Source organism: Oncorhynchus mykiss, chromosome 20, assembly GCF_013265735.2.
Source record: "Oncorhynchus mykiss isolate Arlee chromosome 20, USDA_OmykA_1.1, whole genome shotgun sequence".
NCBI classification, from domain to species: Eukaryota; Metazoa; Chordata; class Actinopteri; order Salmoniformes; family Salmonidae; genus Oncorhynchus; species Oncorhynchus mykiss.
In genome coordinates, this window is record NC_048584.1 from 46,391,700 (window position 1) to 46,413,167 (window position 21,468).

A 21,468-nucleotide genomic window follows, 5' to 3' on the forward strand; every position below is an offset into this window, starting at 1 on the left:
AGGGGAGAGGGAAGGAGGGAGGAGAGGAGTGGGGCGGGAGAGGAGAGGAGAGGAGGGAGGGAGGAGAGGAGTGGGGCGGGAGAGGAGAGGAGAGAGGGAGGAAGGAGAGGGGAGAGGGAGGGAGGAGAGGAGTGGGGCGGGAGAGGAGAGGAGAGGAGAGGAGAGAGGGAGGGAGGAACTTTCTTACTTGATCTTTGGCCTTTGACCTTAACGCCTGGTGACCAGGTGGATGTAAACATGCTGATTCAGAACCGTTTTGAAATATAGATTTGCCATTCTGATTTCTGCAATTTATACTTTTATTTTATATGAATCATGTTATACGAAAAATGTGACTTCTAGCAACTAGTAATTGCTTGGTCCTCGCCTGGTAGGAACCAATAGCAGCTTGGTCATCGCCTGGTAGGAACCAGAAGCAGCTTGGTCCTCGCCTGGTAGAAACCAATAGCAGCTTGGTCCTCGCCTGGTAGGAACCAGAAGCAGCTTGGTCATCGCCTGGTAGGAACCAATAGCAGCTTGGTCCTCTCCTGGTAGGAACCAATAGCAGCTTGGTCCTCGCCTGGTAGGAACCTGAAGCAGCTTGGTCTATCGCCTGGTAGGAACCAATAGCAGCTTGGTCCTCGCCTGGTAGGAACCAATAGCAGCTTGGTCATCGCCTGGTAGGAACCAGAAGCAGCTTGACCATTGCCTGGTAGGATCCAATAGCAGCTTGGTCATCGCCTGGTAGGAACCAATAGCAGCTTGGTCATCGCGTGATATGAACCAATAGCAGCTTGGTCATTGCCTGGTAGGAACCAATAGCAGCTTGGTCCTCGCCTGGTAAGAACCAATAGCAGCTTGGTCATCGCCTGGTAGGAACCAATAGCAGCTTGGTCATCGCCTGGTAGGAACCAATAGCAGCTTTGTCCTCGCCTGGTAGGAACCAATAGCAGCTTGGTCATCGCCTGGTAGGAACCAATAGCAGCTTGGTCATCGCCTGGTAGGAACCAATAGCAGCTTGGTCATCGCCTGGTAGGAACCAATATCAGCTTGTTCCTCGCCTGGTAGGAACCAATAGCAGCTTGGTCATCGCCTGGTAGGAACCAGAAGCAGCTTGACCATTGCCTGGTAGGATCCAATAGCAGCTTGGTCATCGCCTGGTAGGAACCAATAGCAGCTTGGTCATCGCGTGATATGAACCAATAGCAGCTTGGTCATTGCCTGGTAGGAACCAATAGCAGCTTGGTCCTCGCCTGGTAAGAACCAATAGCAGCTTGGTCATCGCCTGGTAGGAACCAATAGCAGCTTGGTCATCGCCTGGTAGGAACCAATAGCAGCTTTGTCCTCGCCTGGTAGGAACCAATAGCAGCTTGGTCATCGCCTGGTAGGAACCAATAGCAGCTTGGTCATCGCCTGGTAGGAACCAATAGCAGCTTGGTCATCGCCTGGTAGGAACCAATATCAGCTTGTTCCTCGCCTGGTAGGAACCAATAGCAGCTTGGTCATCGCCTGGTAGGAACCAGAAGCAGCTTGACCATTGCCTGGTAGGATCCAATAGCAGCTTGGTCATTGCCTGGAAGGAACCAATAGCAGCTTGGTCATTGCCTGGTAGGAACCAATAGCAGCTTGGTCCTCGCCTGGTAGGAACCAATAGCAGCTTGGTCATCGCCTGGTAGGAACCAATAGCAGCTTGGTCCTTGCCTGGTAGGAACTAATAGCATCTTGGTCATCGCCTGGTAGGAACCAATAGCAGCTTGGTCATCGCCTGGTAGGAGACTACTCAGCCACTCAGAAGCCGACCATACGGCTGTTAGCTCCTTGGAACTAACATGGTTAATGAGGCTTTCTGGTTTTGTGACGAAGTCATCCTAGGAAGACGTTTACTGTTTTACAGCTTGAAATTGGAGATACTGTAGACTCTGAACAGTGAGGGTTAGTGGGGGGTTCCTGGGTTTACAGCAGTGGTTCTCAAAATATGGGTCGCGACCCCATGTGGGGGATAGCAGGAGAATTTCCAAAATCCTGAAGAAATATACAGTGGGGCAAAAAAGTATTTAGTCAGTCACCAATTGTGGACAGTACTCCCGTCTCCTGCCTGGTCATTTCTCCACAACACAAATATAACACCCCCGTCCCCGCAGGAGGCCTTTTGCCTTTTGGTAGGCCGTCCATTGTAAATAAGAATTTGTTCTTAACTTGCCTAGTTAAATAAATAAAAATACTACAAGTTATTTGTCCCTCGCCAATCAAAATAAACCACATTATTTTTCAAATTTTAAATAGCAGCATGCTGCTAGTGTTGTTGCCAGCTAGCCAGCATAAAGTATATAATAGCAACGATTAAAACATTCCCAAACCAGAAACCGTGGATTGATGGCAGCATTCGCGTGAAACTGAAAGCATGAACCACTGCTTTTAATCAGGGCAAGGTGACCGGAAACATGACCGAATACAAACAGTGTAGCTATTCCCTCCGCAAGGCAATCAAACAAGCTAAGCGTCAGTATAGAGAGAAAGTAGAATCTCAATTCAACAGCTCAGACACAAGAGGTATGTGGCAGGGTCTACAGTCAATCATGGATTACAAAAATAAAACCAGCCCCGTCACAACCAGGAAGTCTTGCTCCCAGGCAGACTAAATAACTTTTTTGCCAGCTTTGAGGACAATACAGTGCCACTGACAAGGCCCGCAACCAAAACATGCGGACTCCCCTTCACTGCAGCCGACGTGAGGAAAACATTTAAACGTGTCAACCCTCGCAAGGCTGCAGGCCCAGACGGCATCCCCAGCCGCGCCCTCAGAGCATGCGCAGACCAGCTGGCTGGTGTGTTTACGGACATATTCAATCAATCCCTATCCCAGTCTGTTGTTCCTACATGCTTCAAGAGGGCCACCATTGTTCCTGTTCCCAAGAAAGCTAAGGTAACTGAGCTAAACGGCTACCGCCCCGTAGCACTCACTTCCGTCATCATGAAGTGCTTTGAGAGACTAGTCAAGGACCATATCACCTCCACCCTACCTGACACCCTAGACCCACTCCAATTTGCTTACCGCCCAAATAGGTCCACAGACGATGCAATCTCAACCACACTGCACACTGCCCTAACCCATCTGGACAAGAGGAATACCTATGTGAGAATGCTGTTCATCGACTACAGCTCGGCATTTAGGGGTTAAATATGGGTCTGAAGACTCTAAAGGATTAACACAAGAGATATTGAAAAATAGCTGTTAAAAAAAGCCTTATAATATGGTAATGTGGTAACGCCTGTTGATCTGGCCAGTCTGAAGCTGAGCCCAGAGCCCGGCCATAGTATTTGCTTCGGGGACCGAGTGGCGCAGTGTCTAAGGCACCGCATTGCAGTGCTAGTGGTGTCACTACAGACCCGGGTTCGATCATGGGCTGTATCACAACTGGCCCAGCGTCGTCCGGTTTAGGGGAGGGTGAGCTCGAGGTAAGCCATCATTGTAAATATCAACTTGTTCTTAACTGACTTGCCGAGCTAAATAAAAGTTAAGTTATTATTATTATTTTTAAATATTTTGAGTCATGGGATGCATCCCAAATAGCACCCTATTCCAATGGGCCCTAGTGAAAAGTAATGAGCAATAAAAGGGACAGGGTGCAGTTTGGGACAGAAACATGTTGGGACACCTCCGTTACCTCTGATGATTGTGTTGGTGGAAACCATTCAGCCAGGCTCTAATTGGAGGGAATCAACCAATTACATGTAACAGTATAACTTTAGACCATCCTCTCGCCCATACCCGGGCGCGAACCAGGGACCCTCTGCACACATCAACAACAGTCACCCACGAAGCATCGTTACCCATCGCTCCACAAAAGCCGCGGCCCCTGCAGAGCAAGGGGAACCACTACTTCAAGGTCTCAGAGCAAGTGACGTCACCGATTGAAACGCTATTTAGCGTGCACCACCGCTAACTAAGCTAGCCGTTTCACATCCGTTACATACACATAAACAAGCAGAGAAACTGTTAAGCTTTCACAGATGTTTCCTCTCCTCCTTCACCTCTATAAACAGATAAGTGTGGGTTGTATTTACACTGGTTGCCCTTTTCTCATGGTAACGGACCATCAATTCAAATCTTGCTGCTGTGATTGCACATAGTGGTATTTCGCTTAACAGATATTTGAGTTCATCAATGTTTAAATTGTTTTCAAATTCTTTGTGGGTCTGTGTAATCTGAGGGAAATATGTGTCTCTAATATGGTCCTACATTGGGCAGGAGGTTAGGAAGTGCAGCTCAGTTTCCACCTCATTTTGTGGACAGTGTGCACATAGCTTGTCTTCTCTTGAGAGTCAGGTCTGCCTACGGTGGCCTTTCTCAATAGTAAGGCTATGCTCACTGAGTCTGTACATAGTCACAGTGGTCATGCCACTGTGTACTCTGTTTAGGGACACATAGCATTCCAGTTTGCTCTGTTTTTTGGTTGATTATTTCCAGTGTGTCAAGTAACTATCATTTAGCTTTCTCATAAGTTGGATGTGGCGGGCTGGGAGGTTGTCAGAACCCTGAGGGTTCCTTCCTGTCCTCTCAGTAGGCAGTAGGAGGGTTAATCAGCCCGACCAGTCAGAACCCTGAGGGTTCCTTCCTGTCCTCTCAGTGGGCAGTAGGAGGGTTAACCAGCCCGACCAGTCAGAACCCTCAGGGTTCCTTGCTGTCCTCTCAGTGGGCGGTAGGAAGGTTAACCAGCCCGACCACTCAGAAGGAGAGGCTATACTTTCCACTACCAACAAAGCATTTGCTAAACTCTGCCATCACTGATCCTGCCCATGGCCCAAGCTTCCAGAACAACAGTTGGTGGTTTACCAGTTGTTTTTGACGAGCAGAGCGGTGCTGCAGTTAGACACCTCCTGTTGGGTGTATCAGGTGGCAGAGCAGCAGACACCACGTGTCAGGTTATGAAAAATAAATATGTTGTAGGGGTTGATCCATTTTTCATAAGGGAACGTCTAGTCTGAAATGTCAGTGGAAATGGCTAACTTCAGAAGCCTTTTAAAACCTCAAATACAGTACACGTTTTACGGTTACTCCATCTGTGAGTCAATTTGTAACAGTTGGCTGTGTTTGTCCCAAATGACACCCTATTCCCTATATAGTGCACTACATAATGACACCCTATTCCCTATATAGTGCACTACATAATGACACCGTATTCCCTATATAGTGCACTACATAATGACACCCTATTCCCTATATAGTGCACTACATAATGACACCCTATTCCCTATATAGTGCACTACATAATGACACCCTATTCCCTATATAGTGCACTACATAATGACACCCTATTCCCTATATAGTGCACTACATAATGACACCCTATTCCCTATATAGTGCACTACATAATGACACCCTATTCCCTATATAGCGCACTACTTTTGAGAGTCAGGCGACAGAATAGGCGACCAATCACATGTGTTTTAGGGGTATAAAGAGTGTAAAACATACCACTAAGATAATGATTCAGAAAAAAGTCCAGATGTAGTATCTTAATTTGATCACCCTGTTTCAGGAGAACAATGCAGGAAATGTTTAACTTGTAGTGTATTTGAGGTTTCAAAAAGGCTTCTGAAGTTTGTCATTTCCACTTTGAAATTTCAGACTTGCGTTTCCCTTACAAGAAATAGATCAACCCCTACAAACATATCCATGATTTATAATCCACAAAATAATTCAAATTTCCTGTTGCTGCAGGATTATTTTCCTACTGGAGCAAACTGGCTCAAATAGAGAGCAATAGTAACGGTGTATTTTTGTAGGCATTAACTTGTAGACATTAACTTGGCCAAAGCCTGGGGAAATGAAGGAGTTTTTTGTAGGGGAACTCACTTCTGGGTTTTAGGACTACAAGCTGGCAAGTTCTATTAAGATTCTACATCTATGGTGGCCTACATAGGGCATAGGGTGCCATTTGGGACCGCCCCTGTGTCTTAGCAGGACCAGATAGATACAGTAGATCAGGGACACAGTGTGTGCTAACCAGTGCTTGACATAAGAGGAACATGAGCTGAGAGGAATTCTATGAACATCCTTGGGTGGGTCACAAACCATTGCCTTTTGATGTTTGATTGATGGAACTCACATTATCACAAGTGACCACATACTTTGGCAAATCCTCTCTAAACAGACCCCTCTCATCATCCTGGATGAGAGGCCCGTAGAGAGTCTCTAAAAAGTTGAGTAGATGCTGGGTGTTGTATGGCCCTATAAGGGGGATATGGGTTAGGACACCATGCTCCGAAATAGCAGCACACATGGTAATATTTCCTCCCCGTTGGCCTGGCAAATCTACAGTAGCTCTGTGACCGATGATATTCTGACCCCGCCTTCTGCATTTGGTCAGGTTGACGCCAGCCTCATCCACGTATACAAAGTTGTGAGAGGGTTCACTTGATTCCAACTCCATTATATGCTATATCCCAGAACACACAGTTGAATTTGTTTTGGTAAGGAAGAGTGACATAAAATGTACATATATTGCATGTTCCTTCCACAGCAATGGAAATGTGTGCAGTTTATGCTTACTGTACTATGTATCACTATAAAATGTTGCTGTAAAGTAGTTACATAGATATATATTTTACCTGTACATACTGGTACCGTAGCTCCTTAACTCTGTCCTCATTCCTTTGGAATGGTACACGGTACAGCTGTTTCATACTCATCTGGTTTCTATGCAGCACCCTGTCGATGGTTGAGATGCTAACCATATGGATGTTTTCAAATACATTGTTGTCTTCTATAATGGTCCTTTGTATTTCCCTGAGTCTCATGGCATTGTTTACTCGGACCATGGTGCAAATAGGCTCCTCCTGTTGAGGTGTGAAAAGGCGTCCTCTGCCACCGGTTTGAGGTAATCTTGCAGTCAGTCCTATGTGGGGAAAAATGCAGTGATGCATCGCACACTTTCACATAGACAAAAACTATGCGAACACACATTTTACTGTAAAACATACAGGTGAGTGCATGTAAGGTGCAGTATGTATCTGTATAGAGTATTTCTGTATGCTGTGAAATACAAAATGGACTACTGTAATATGAAGCATTGTAGGAAGTATACAGTATACTGCTTATATACAGTAACAGTGCACTGTACATTGGTGGACAGACCTGTTCTCTCTTCGAAACGTTTGAACTATTGAGGACACGGTTGATCTCCCAATATTCAGCTGCACCCTTCGACCCGCTTCAGCCATTGTAAGGCCATGATTGACAACATGGTCTACAATAGTGGCTCTTATGTCATCAGATATGCGCCTATGTCCTCTTCTGCCTCTTCCTCTGTTTTGCCTTCCACCACGCACCCTTGCTCCTCTTCTTCCTCGTCTTGGCTGTTGACCTGGTCCATCCATTATTGGAAAATTGCAACTCTGTGTTGTTGTCTGTCTATTTATGCTTGCCAATTGATTCTTCATGAGATGCACCTTTGAGCAATTTAGACAACTGGTTGATTGTTGGTTGAACTAACACTTTACATTCCTTCATGAGTGATGGTCAATTTCACCTGCACGATTCATCAATTCACATGTTTGTACAAAAGATCTAATAGAAATGTGTAAAACTATGCTTGACAGTTTGACAAATACTTAAACAATTTTGCATGTAATGGCTTATGCAAGGAACTAATGCCTAGATGTTTTGAGGGGTAAGACTATTCAAAAGAGAACCATCTACTATATTTTGATCAACATGACATGAGCAATTGATAATGTGGAAAAAAGCTGACACTTGTACATTATCAATTGCAATTTGTTCAAAGGAATACGAAATTGGTTTAATGATGTGCACAAGTGACTAGATTATTTGGAATTTGTACAAGTAGTATCAAGAATTGCACTTTTGATCTAAGAAATGTACCAAAGCGACTGAGAAAAACTGTAATAAATTGCATATTCACAGACTGAAAGGCAACAGCTCCTCATTACATTTTTTATGAGCAGAAGAGATTATAGAGATGGTTCCAAAGTTTAAAAACTGTCTGTCTGTCTGTCTGTCTGTCTGTCTGTCTCTGTCTGTCTGTCTGTCCACCCGTCCGTCCACATCTGTAGTTAGTGACTGTAGAGTTGTAGACCTTGCATGGAGAGTGGAGCAAAGGCCAGCCTGAAGAGAAGACATTATGGCAAAGCTGGGGCAGCTGTTGCTGGGCAGGTCAGACCATGAGGACAAGAAAATGTCCTCATTGTCCTGCCTGGGCCAGGCTGCAGGCTGCAGGCTGCAGTTGGCATGGTGAATTAATTCCTCCCTCCCTCCACACAATGAATAAATAACAGCCAGGCTAAGTTCTCTGACCTGGGCAGCAGAGCAGGCAGGGCCAGAGGCAGCTGGAGGAGGGAGCAGACCTGGGATTGGGCTTTCTGGCACACTCCCAGTTGCTCCAGTCAGCAGGTTATATCTGCCTTTCTTAGTCTGTCTGTCTTGTCTGTCTGTCTGTTTATCTGTCTTTCTGTCTGTTTGTCTGCCTTTCTTTCTGTATGTCTGACTGTTTGACTGTTACTACATGATTCCATGTGTGTTATTTCATAGTTTTGATATCTTCACTATTATTCTACAATGTAGAAAACAGTAAAATAAAGAAAAACCCTTGAATGAGTAGGTGTGTCCAAACTTTTGACTGGCAATGTACAGTGTGGGAAAAAAGTATTTGATCCCCTGCTGATTTTGTACGTTTGCCCACTGACAAAGAAATTATCCATCTATAATTTTAATGGTAGATTTATTTGAACAGTGAGAGACAGAATAACAACAAAAAATCCAGAAAAACGCATGTCAAAAATGTTATAAATTGATTTGCATTTTAATGAGGGAAATAAGTATTTGACCCCTCTGCAAAACATGACTTAGTACTTTTTGTCCCACTCCTCTTTGCAGATCTTCTCCAAGTCATTAAGGTTCCGAGGCTGACGTTTGGCAACTCGAACCTTCAGCTCCCTCCACAGATTTTCTATGGGATTAAGGTCTGGAGACTGACTAGGCCACTCCAGGACCTTAATGTGCTTCTTCTTGAGCCACTCCTTTGTTGCCTTGGCCATGTGTTTTGGGTCATTGTCATGCTGGAATACCCATCCACGACCCATTTTCAATGCCCTGGCTGAGGGAAGGAGGTTCTCACCCAAGATTTGACGGTACATGGTCCCGTCCATTGTCCCTTTGATGCGGTGAAGTTGTCCTGTCCCCTTAGCAGAAAAACACCCCCAAAGCATAATGTTTCCACCTCCATGTTTGACGGTGGGGATGGTGTTCTTGGGGTCATAGGCAGCATTCCTCCTCCTCCAAACACGGCGAGTTGAGTTGATGCCAAAGAGCTCCATTTTGGTCTCATCTGACCACAACACTTTCACCCAGTTGTCCTCTGAATCATTCAGTTGATCATTGGCAAACTTCAGACGGGCATGTATGTGTGCTTTCTTGAGCAGGGTGATCTTGTGGGCGCTGCAGGATTTCAGTCCTTCACGGCGTAGTGTGTTACCAATTGTTTTCTTGGTGACTATGGTTCGAGGTGCCTTGAGATCATTGATAAAAATCAAATCAAATCAAATTTTATTTGTCACATACACATGGTTAGCAGATGTTAATGCGAGTGTAGCGAAATGCTTGTGCTTCTAGTTCCGACAATGCAGTAATAACCAACAAGTAATCTAGCTAACAATTCCAAAACTACTACCTTAAAGACACAAATGTAAGGGGATAAAGAATATGTACATAAAGATATATGAATGAGTGATGGTACAGAGCAGCATAGGCAAGATACAGTAGATGGTATTGAGTTCAGTATATACATATGAGATGAGTATGTAAACAGAGTGGCATAGTTAAAGTGGCTAGTGATACATGTATTACATAAAGATACAGTAGATGATATAGAGTACAGTATATACATATGAGATGAATAATGTAGGGTATGTAAACATTATATTAGGTAGCATTGTTTAAAGTGGCTAGTGATATATTTTACGTCATTTCCCATCAATTCCCATTATTAAAGTGGCTGGAGTTGAGTCAGTGTGTTGGCAGCAGCCACTCAATGTTAGTGGTGGCTGTTTAACAGTCTGATGGCCTTGAGATAGAAGCTGTTTTTCAGTCTCTCGGTCCCAGCTTTGATGCACCTGTACTGACCTCGCCTTCTGGATGATAGCGGGGTGAACAGGCTGTGGCTCGGGTGGTTGTTGTCCTTGATGATCTTTATGGCCTTCCTGTGACATCGGGTGGTGTAGGTGTCCTGGAGGGCAGGTAGTTTGGCCCCAGTGATGCGTTGTGCAGACCTCACTACCCTCTGGAGATCCTTCCGGTTGTGGGCGGAGCAGTTGCCGTACCAGGCGGTGATACAGCCTGATAGGATGCTCTTGATTGTGCATCTGTAGAAGTTTGTGAGTGCTTTTGGTGACAAGCCGAATTTCTTCAGCCTCCTGAGGTTGAAGAGGCACTGCTGCGCCTTCTTCACGATGCTGTCTGTGTGGGTGGACCAATTCAGTTTGTCTGTGATGTGTACGCCGAGGAACTTAAAACTACTACCCTCTCCACTACTGTTCCATCGATGTGGATAGGGGGGTGTTCCCTCTGCTGTTTCCTGAAGTCCACAATCATCTCCTTAGTTTTGTTGACGTTGAGTGTGAGGTTATTTTCCTGACACCACACTCCGAGGGCCCACACCTCCTCTCTGTAGGCCGTCTCGTCGTTGTTGGTAATCAAGCCTACCACTGTTGTGTCGTCCGCAAACTTGATGATTGAGTTGGAGGCGTGCGTGGCCACGCAGTCGTGGGTGAACAGGGAGTACAGGAGAGGGCTCAGAACGCACCCTTGTGGGGCCCCAGTGTTGAGGATCAGCGGGGAGGAGATGTTGTTGCCTACCCTCACCACCTGGGGGCGGCCCGTCAGGAAGTCCAGTACCCAGTTGCACAGGGCGGGGTCGAGACCCAGGGTCTCGAGCTTGATGACGAGCTTGGAGGGCACTATGGTGTTAAATGCCGAGCTGTAGTCGATGAACAGCATTCTCACATAGGTATTCCTCTTGTCCAGATGGGTTAGGGCAGTGTGGTTGAGATTGCATCGTCTGTGGACCTATTTGGGCGGTAAGCAAATTGGAGTTGGGTCTAGGGTGTCAGGTAGGGTGGAGGTGATATGGTCCTTGACTAGTCTCTCAAAGCACTTCATGATGACGGAAGTGAGTGCTACGGGGCGGTAGCCGTTTAGCTCAGTTACCTTAGCTTTCTTGGGAACAGGAACAATGGTGGCCCTCTTGAAGCATGTAGGAACAACAGACTGGGATAGGGATTGATTGAATATGTCCGTAAACACACCAGCCAGCTGGTCTGCGCATGCTCTGAGGGCGCGGCTGGGGATGCCGTCTGGGCCTGCAGCCTTGCGAGGGTTGACACGTTTAAATGTTTTCCTCACGTCGGCTGCAGTGAAGGGGAGTCCGCATGTTTTGGTTGCGGGCCGTGTCAGTGGCACTGTATTGTCCTCAAAGCTGGCAAAAAAGTTATTTAGTCTGCCTGGGAGCAAGACTTCCTGGTTGTGACGGGGCTGGTTTTCTTTTTGTAATCCATGATTGACTGTAGACCCTGCCACATACCTCTTGTGTCTGAGCTGTTGAATTGAGATTCTACTTTCTCTCTATACTGACGCTTAGCTTGTTTGATTGCCTTGCGGAGGGAATAGCTACACTGTTTGTATTCGGTCATGTTTCCGGTCACCTTGCCCTGATTAAAAGCAGTGGTTCGCGCTTTCAGTTTCACGCGAATGCTGCCATCAATCCACGGTTTCTGGTTTGGGAATGTTTTAATCGTTTCTATGGGAACGACATCTTCAACGCACGTTCTAATGAACTCGCTCACCGAATCAGCGTATTCGTCAATGTTGTTGTCTGACGCAATACGAAACATATCCCAGTCCACGTGATGGAAGCAGTCTTGGAGTGTGGAATCAGATTGGTCGGACCAGCGTTGAACAGACCTCAGCGCGGGAGCTCCTTGTTTTAGTTTCTGTCTGTAGGCAGGGATCAACAAAATGGAGTCGTGGTCAGCTTTTCCGAAAGGAGAGCGGGGCAGGGCCTTATATGCGTCGTGGAAGTTAGAATAGCAATGATCCAAGGTTTTTCCAGCCCTGGTTGCGCAATCGATATGCTGATAAAATTTAGGGAGTCTTGTTTTCAGATTAGCCTTGTTAAAATCCCCAGCTACAATGAATGCAGCCTCCGGATATATGGATTCCAGTTTGCAAAGAATCAAATAAAGTTTGTTCAGAGCCATCGATGTGTCTGCTTGGAGGGGAATATATACGGCTGTGATTATAATCGAAGAGAATTCCCTTGGTAGATAATGCGGTCGACATTTGATTGTGAGGAATTCTAAATCAGGTGAACAGAAGGACTTCAGTTCCTGTATGTTGTTATGTGTAGTCCTGGGCTGATTCCTCACCGTTCATGATCATTGCAACTCCACGAGGTGAGATATTGCATGGAGCTCCAGGCCGAGGGAGATTGACATTTCTATTGTGTTTCTTCTAGTTGCGAATTGTCACACCAATTGTTGTCACCTTCTCACCAAGCTGCTTGGCGATGGTCTTGTAGCCCTTTCCAGCCTTGTGTAGGTCTACAATCTTGTCCCTGACATCCTTGGAGAGATCTTTGATCTTGACTATGGTGGAGAGTTTGGAATCTGATTGATTGATTGCTTCTGTGGACAGGTGTCTTTTATACAGGTAACAATCTGAGATTAGGAGCACTCCGTTTAAGAGTGTGCTCCTAATCTCAGCTCGTTACCTGTATAAAACACACCTGGGAGCCAGAAATCTTTCTGATTGAGAGGGGGTCAAATACTTATTTCCCTCTTTAAAATGCAAATCAATTTATAACATTTTTGACATGTGTTTTCTGGATTTTTTTAAATGTCTCTCGCTGAATAAACCTACCATTAAAATTATAGACTGATCATTTCTTTGTCAGTTGGCAAATGTACAAAATCAACAGGGGATCAAATACTTTTTTCCCTCACTGTATATCAACATTTTGGGCATATTCAAGGGTTTTTCTTTATTTTTACTATTCTCTACATTGTAGAATAATAGTGAAGACATCAAAACTATGAAATAATACATATGGAATCATGTAGTAACCAAAAAAGTGTTAAGCAAATAAAAATGTATTTTATATTTTAGATTCAAAAAAGGATTTGCCGGTTGTTTGTCGACTTGATTCATGATGATGACTGCTAGCTAATATTTAGAAATTATGATGTTGACATGATCAGTACAATTAAAGCCAATGTAGATATAATGTGATTTGACATCTTTGTATCTGTGGCCAATGACTTTGAGCCTTCTTGGATGGGCACTTCTAATGTAACTCTATGGCAGCACTCGAGGGGGCTAGAATTTTCTGTGTCTACCCTTAGACTTGGCGGTGATGTCGTGTCCTCATGAGTGACAGAACACTGAGCCAATCACGGCGCAACACTGCATATTGTCTGCTGGCTTGCCCCACCACCATAGAAAGCACTGAGCTAGGCTGAAACCCCTGCATTTTGGAGCTGCCTTACTCAAGAAAGCAAAAAAGAGACCATGTTTGTAGGTGGCTTAATTAACTCAATGATATATCTTTATCCCCATTGTTTGCATACTGATATGTGACACAAATTAATGCCAAAATAATATGCAAAACAGGAAAGCCCCCCCCAAAAAACCTGAATGACTGGTCACCACTGCATGATTCCACATGTGTTATTTCATAGTTTTGATGTCTTCACTATTATTCTACAGAGTAGAAAATTGTAAAAAAAAAAAAGAAAAACCCTGGAATGACTAGATGTGTCCAAACTTTTGGTTGGTACTGTATATGTACAGTGCATAGCTACCTCAATTACCCCGTACACCTGCACATCGACTTGGTACAGGTACTCTCTGTATGTAGCCATGTTATTTTCTACTCCTTATATACTGTATAGCCATGTTATTTTTAATAGTTATTCTCTGTGCCACTATTTCAATGTTTTTTGTGTATTTTTAAATCTTATGTTTAACTCTGCATTGTTGGAAAAGTACTCATAAGTAACCATTTCACTGTCAGTCTACAACTGTTGTCTATGAAGCATGTGTTAAGGTTTTCTTCTGGTGAAAGAGAGGAGGACCAAAATGCAGCGTGGTTATTATTAAACATCTTTAATAAAGATGATAACGAACAATACAAAAACGTAACGTGAAAAACCTAAATAGCCCTATTTTTTTTTATTTTTATAAAAATAATTTATTATCATCAATACCATTCATTCTTTACAACTCATCATTTCCATACAAACTCAAATAGTGGTATTTTAATTTAAACAAAACAAAAACCCCAAACAAAACCTCAGGGGAGCATCTTCCCTCCCCGTCATCCTACAAACTACCTTTCCCTATCTCCCCGTCCCTAATCTATCCCCTTACAAATCTAAATGACACCCAGCCCTAAACCCCCCTTCCACCTCTCCCGGGCAGCATGCTGCCCCCACTTCCTCTCCTCCCTCTTCATCCTCCCCCTCAAATCTCCTTCCACCCTCCTCACTATCCCTTCCACCCCCCAATCTCTCCCTGTCTTCACCATGTTCTGCCTGGCTTCCCACAGCCCCCGTTTAAAGAGACTCATGAGAAGCCAGAGCAGAAACCTGTCCCTATCTGTCCCTCTCGCTCTCCCTACACCTCTCTCTAACCTGGCCCACGTCAATACAAAATCCCCCCTTACCAAACCTAACAACACCCGTGCCCTAGCCCATACTACTCCGGCAAAGGCACAGTCCCAAAAGACATGGCGTACAGTCTCCTCCCTGCCACAAGAAGATCTTGGACAGGTGGGGGATTGCACCAAACTATACCGGTACATGATGGAACGTACCGGCAAGCACTTATGGAGGCTCAACCAATTCAGGTCCTTGAGCCTGTTGTCCAGACCCCGCGCCTGCACTCCCTCCCAGACCACTTCCGAGATGCCCACTACAGGCGCCGGACTCCCTGCCTTTCTGACCTCCTCGTACAGGTGCCTGTGATCTAAACCTACTCGGGCAACTTCAACCTCAGGGTGCTCACGCAGCCACTTGGCCGCATGACCAAAGTGCCACGGCAGCTGTTCCGCCCGAGGACCCGTGTTAGACCACACCATTACGCTTCTCGCCTGATACGAGAAGAACACCCGCAGGAGGTAACCGGACGGGTGTATCACTGGATGAGCAAGCTCCGTTAACAAGAAAGAAACAAAAATTGCGTCCAGCTTGAGGGGGAAATGTGGTACCCCCCTACCTCCCTCCCCGATGGGACAAAGCATGCGTGCCCTGGCGACCCACTCGCACCTGCCACTCCACATGAACTGAAACACAAGCCTCACTAGAGGCCTCCTCAGACTAGTCGGCAATGGGTAGATGTACGCCAAATACAAAAGAGACGGCAACACATCCACCTTTAGAACCAGGACTTTGCCCATAAAAGACAAATACCTAGCCTTCCACATTGCTAGCTTCCTCTGTACCCCTGCGATACGCATGTTCCAGTTTAGCGTCGCTGAGCCGGAGGTCTCAAAATGGACCCCGAGAATCCTCAGGGCCCCCTCACAGAGAGATAACCCCCCGGGCACATCCGTTCTACCGCGCCATCTTCCGAAAAACTTGACGGAAGACTTTGCATGGTTCAGAACTGCTCCCGACGCTCGGGTGAAATCCCCAAAGATGGCAAGGGACCTTGTCAGGCACGAGTCCTTGCACAGCAGCAAGGAAGTGTCGTCGGCGTACTGCGTCATCTTAACACGCAGCCCACCACTTCCAGGGATCAACAAGCCTTCCACCCCTGTGTCTGCCCTAATGGCAGCCCCCAGAGGCTCCATGTACAGAACGAAGAGGAGAGCCGAGAGTGGGCACCCCTGCCTGACCCCAGACGAGAGGTCAAAAACGTCACCCAAGTGACTATTTACACTAACTCGGCACCCCGCTCCGACATATAATGTACGAATCCATCCTATGAACTTCTCCCCAAATCCTAATCGACCTAACACTCTGAATAAAAATGATCTATTCACGCGATCAAAGGCTTTCGCCTGATCTAGCGCTGCTACCATTAAAGGCAGTCCTCTATCTTCAACCCAAGCGATGGAGTCCCTGATTAACTGTAGGTTCCATCTAATAGAGCGGCCCTCTACCCCGCACGTCTGATCCTCATGGACGACGTAGGGAAGGGCTGTGCGCAACCGGTCTGCTAAAACCTTTGCAAGTAGCTTGTAATCTACACACAGCATGGTCAACGGCCGCCAGTTGCCAAGGTCTGTTACTTCCCCCTTCTTATATAAAAGTGACAGCACACCAACAGCCATTGATCCCCCCGGGACCCCCGTCTCAAGGATGACCTTCAAGACTTCGAGGACCACTGGTCCAAGTATACCCCAAAACTTGAGATAAAACTCAGCCGGCAGCCCATCTATCCCAGGCACCTTCCCTTTTCCCATCCTCCTAAGAGCGCTCTCAACCTCTTCTAGTGAGATCTGGGCCTCCATCACTTCTCTAATGTCCTCCGGCAACCGCCTGGACAAGTGTTCTAAAAACACATTTCCCTGCTCTACATCTATTTCCCTTTCCTTAAATAAACCTTGGAAATGATCAGTTGTCACCCTGACCATATCCTCTGGTTCTCTAACTATACTACCATTTTCTTCCCTAACGCCATGCATTACCTTCCTACTCTGTCTGGCCCTAACCGACTTAAAGAACATAGCAGAACAAGTCTCATTATGTTCTAGAAAGCCACTATGCGCACGCTCCAGGAAAGCTCGAGCCTTCCGCTCCTGCAACTCCCTGAGCTGCGCCTTTAGGGTTGCGGATCTCTCCCAGTCAAACGACCCGCCGAGGTTGCCTGCCTCGTACTCGAGTTCAATTAACCTTTGGATACGATCCACCTCCCTCCTCTCCTCCCTTTTTTTCCTCTTGCAATATCCTATTATAAAAGCCCTAATCCTCACCTTAACTAAATCCCACCACTCTACCACCCCCTCGCACATGGACCGGAGACCCTCAAGCCTCCAAAAGAAACCATAAAACCCGTCAACAAAAGCCTGCTCCTCCAGCACATCCCGATCTAGCTTCCAGTACCCCCTACCAAAGAGGCAGACTGGCGACCCCACCTGCAGGAGCACCCCGTCGTGATCCGAAAAGAAAACAGGCAACAGCCGCCCAGACAACTTACCCAAAGACCTGGGTACAAAAATATAGTCGAGCCTCCGCTCAACCCCCCTGGAGTTGCGCCATGTAGGACCGTCCATTTTCGGAGTAGTGTGCAGACCACCATCTACCAGACCATGGCAAGCCATTAGCCTGGCAATGGCGCCTGCACTGCTATCCCCCCCTCTTCCTAAATCTGTATTAAAATCCCCCCCTATCACTAATTTCCTATTTGTGACACACAGGGGCGTCAGACAGTCCACCATCTCCCTCCTGTCTGCCACCACCTGTGGTCCATACACCACCACTAATCTAAAATTACAATCCCTTATCGTGACATCCACCCCTATAACCCTCCCCTGCATTACCACAAAAGAATCCTCCACTTTAACCTCCCTGTGCCCACACAAAATCCCTACCCCCGATGAGTGCACCCCCCCAACACCCCAAACCGACTCCCCCTTGTCCCACTCCCTCTTAAACCTATTAACATCCCCTCCATCCCTCAGGTGAACCTCCTGTAAAAAACAAAAATCAAACCCCACACCCTCCAAATAACTAAAAACCGCCCTCCTCTTAACACAATCCCTTAAACCCCTTACATTTAAACTAATAAAAGTAAAATCAGACCCCATGAAAGAATAAAATAAAAGCATGTAATACACTCAAATTCTAAACCCAGACAGAAAAAAACAAAAACAGGAGACTCACCCGATGCTCCCCTGCTCCATATCTACCGGTGATGACACCATCTGTACTCCCAACATCCCCCCCTCTTCCTCCATCTCACCAACCCAGGATGCAGGAATAGTGTTTGGCTCCGGGGTGCCCTGCACCCTGGGTCTACCCCCACAATCCTCCCCCTCCCCAGTGCTGCAGCTGGATTGGAAAAAATTCGGGGAGGCTGAGTCCCCAAACAAAAAACTCCCCACCTCCTCCTGTACCCAGTCCTGAGTCCTGTTAGGTGTGTCCCCACCCAACAGATATTGAGAGCCTGTGGAAACCAGCAGCAACCCAGAGGTTTCTCCCACCCCCATCACTCTCTTGGCCATCCCCTCCCTCTCACTGTCGGCCAATCGCTCCCTCCTCTTCATTCTCTTCTTTGGTGATGACGGCAGTGGAGAGATACCAACCCCCCCGCCCGCCAGCTCCTCCACCATACCCCTCATCTCTTCCACCAGGGCACATTCCCCCCAGTCCACTTGCTCTTCCACCGTCTCCTTCTCCACCACTCCTCCATCGCTTTCTTCTCTCTCATGCTCCTCCACTCGGTTGCCGTCTTCCGCCGCTTTTCCTGGTTCTCCTACTCCCGTGCCTTCCGTTTCCTTCTCTCTTCCTTCCGCCGCTTCTTGCTCCTCCTCCTTCCTTGTGGCCTTCCCCTCTGGACCTGTACTCTGATCATGAGGCGTGCTTCCTTCCCCTCCTCTTCTTCCCCCATCCCCCGCCCCTGCTCCCCCCCCAGCCGCAGACGCATATGACCGCTGACGGGCCGGGCACCCCCGCCACAGGTGTGCTGACGAGCCACACCCATGGCACGTCTTAGGCTTGTCACAATCCCTCGCCTCATGATCCTCAGATGCACAAAATCTGCATTTTCTTGTACTGCATGAGGCGAATATGTGACCGTAGGCCATACAGCGTCTGCAAAATGGGGGCTGACGTGCATAAAACAACGTCCCCCTGTCAGCCCCTAGGGAGAACATAGCAGGAGGATGGAGGTAGCCACCATGTCCCTTTGGGTCCTCTCTGAGGAGGGCCTGGAAACCTCTCCTCCCATTCCAAAACCCAAGGGAGTCTTTGAGGTGCCTTGCTGAGGAGACGTTATCCATATATCTCCCCAGAAAAGCCCTCACCTCTTCGTCCTTAACGTAAGGGTTGTAAATGTTGACAGTTACAACCCTAAAATTATTCTTCGCCAGGCTTGTTATTTCGTAGTGGCACATCGGCCTCTCACCTCCCACTGCTCTTGCCCTTCTCAGGATATCATCGTGTTTTGCCTCTGTATATAGTGCCACGTCGTATGCTCCCTCCAACGAGTTGCCTTGGAAACAAAACACGTCCTTCACCGTCAGCTTTAGAATCCCCATCAATATTATCCTTCCAAAAGATTCCCGTCCTAAAGGCTCCATCTCTTTTTCCTTCCAAGCAAACCTAATCGTGTTAGCCAGCCCAATCCCAGGGACCGACCGTGTTGATGTATTTAGCACCATCTCCGCAAGGAGAATGGCGCTCGTTCTCTTCTCTTCTCTTCCAAAACAAGTGAAAAGAAAAAACAAATGACTGAGCCTATCTGGTGCAACAAACACAGAGACAGGAACAATCACCCACGAAACACTCAAAGAATATGGCTGCCTAAATATGGTTCCCAATCAGAGACAACGATAAACACCTGCCTCTGATTGAGAACCACTCCAGGCAACCATAGACTTTCCTAGACTACTTCACTAACCACAATCCCATAACCTACAAAAAAACCCAGACAAGACAAACACATAATTCACCCTTGTCACACCCTGGCCTGACCAAAATAATAAAGAAAACACAAAATACTAAGACCAGGGCGTGACAGCATGTGACAAATACAATTTGATTTGAGGACTGTACAAGACAGGTTATTTACTTTACTAAACACTAGCTAGGTTGTGTTCATTGTTGCATCCCATATACTGTATGTAAAATCATTCCTTGAATTTAGATGATTAGAATTTACCCATGATACATCACGGTTGTGCTCTCGAACACGGCTTCTGACACCGTAAACATTACTTGTCGTTGCCAAGGTAGCCGGCAGACGCCTCGGTGGAAACGGAGTCCCTAGAGAAAGAAAGATCAAGATGGTGGAAAAAAGAGGAGTTGGTTTGTTAATGAATGAGTCATTGTCTGTTCTTTTGAGTTTTGAAGTTGAGTCTTTACCTGACAAAGAGAAGTTAGGATATATAAGTTATCCTGTACGAGCGTATGTGCCGAATACATTACGGTGTTATTATGGTCATGTGGCAGCAGTGTGTAGGAGGGAGGGTCCAAGGTGTGAGAAATATGCAGAAGGGCATGAGACAAAGGAATGTGTAGTATTGGGGAAAGTAGCGGAATGTGTGAATTGTAGGGATGCCCATGGAGCTGGTGGATCACACACATCCCGTGCGAGAGAGGCAGGTTGAGGTTTCCATTGTCAGAGTAGACCAGAAGTTGTCATATGCTGAGGCAGTGAAGAAAGTAGAGGAAGATGGGTTATAAGGGAGGAGTGGTGAGAGTAGTAGAGATATACCAGTACAGAGGGATAGGACAAAAAAATGATATAAGTTTCAGTAAGATTGGATTTTTAGCATTTATAGCTAAACAACCAGGTTGTGGTGGCAGCTGCAGAGAGGTGTTTGGGTGTGTGAGACTTAACAGCAGAACACATGGTGTGTTAAGTGGTGATGTTCCATCCTTTCAGGGTGATGGCATGAGGTAGGAATAAATACTTTTCATTAGTGGAGTAGGGGGGGGGGGGGGGGTGTTAATTTTATTTTGTATAATTTTGAAAAGAGTAAGTATAGTATTAGATGATATGCTATTTATTTAGGACATATTTTTTTCTTCAAGTAAAGTATTTAGGGAGTTGTACTCCAGTCTTGTAGGGGGCGGTAATGCAACACATTGGATGCCAAGCGCCGTTAAACCTCAGAAGAAGAAGAAGTTAAACCTCAGAAGAAGAAGACTTCCAGAGGGCCGAGAGGAGAGTGGATCCAGCGTCCAAGGTAACGTCGGTTAACAAACATACATGTTCGCGCTTATACGCTGAGTTACAGCTGTGATTAATACACACACACACACATATATATATATATCTGGCTCACCCGTGGAAGTTGGTGATTTCAGTGGTTGAATAGATCTCCCGTTGGTCGTTAGCTTAGCCACCGTGTGGGTTGCTGTCTATTTAGCCACAAAGAAGCTACTTTACAGTTGGACAAAGTTGTATATGCGTTTCCTCTCTAACTAGTTTTTAGTCACGTTCAATGTTGTCTAACGTTAGTTATATCTGAACTAAGGGTAATGTTAGTTAAGTTGGCGAACTAGCTGGTTTACGAAGCTTTCTGGCTTCTATTGATACAGAATGAGGTGTTTGCTAAGAACTCACCTACATTTAGTTGTCTAACTAGAAGTTGTTAGTTAACTGGAAGTTGTTAGTTAACCAGGAACATTTGCTCAGTTGACTGTTTATTCGTACTAGAGTTACTATAGTCGTCAAAATAAGCTGCGTGGACTTTATAAAGATGTGTGAACATTATTATTCAGATGTGTTTAAATATATTATTC

The 21,468-nt window shown here is 46.2% G+C and overlaps 2 protein-coding genes across 5 annotated transcripts in view; one reads left to right on the top strand and one right to left on the bottom strand.

The window, feature by feature from the left end:
* The window catches only part of LOC118942023, a 28,552-nt gene extending 10,598 nt beyond the window's left edge, over positions 1-17,954 (bottom strand). The window contains exon 1 of the mRNA XM_036955576.1: positions 17,881-17,954. Coding sequence (XP_036811471.1) covers positions 17,881-17,954 — 74 coding nt within the window. The remainder of the gene's footprint in view (positions 1-17,880) is intronic.
* Positions 17,955-20,812: 2,858 nt separating this feature from the next.
* Positions 20,813-21,468, top strand: part of LOC110499530 (kelch domain-containing protein 3) — an 82,987-nt gene continuing 82,331 nt past the window's right edge. For all 4 annotated transcript variants that reach the window (XM_036956450.1, XM_036956452.1, XM_036956451.1 and 1 more), the window contains exon 1: positions 20,813-20,909. The gene's annotated coding sequence lies outside the window, so the exon portion shown is untranslated. The remainder of the gene's footprint in view (positions 20,910-21,468) is intronic.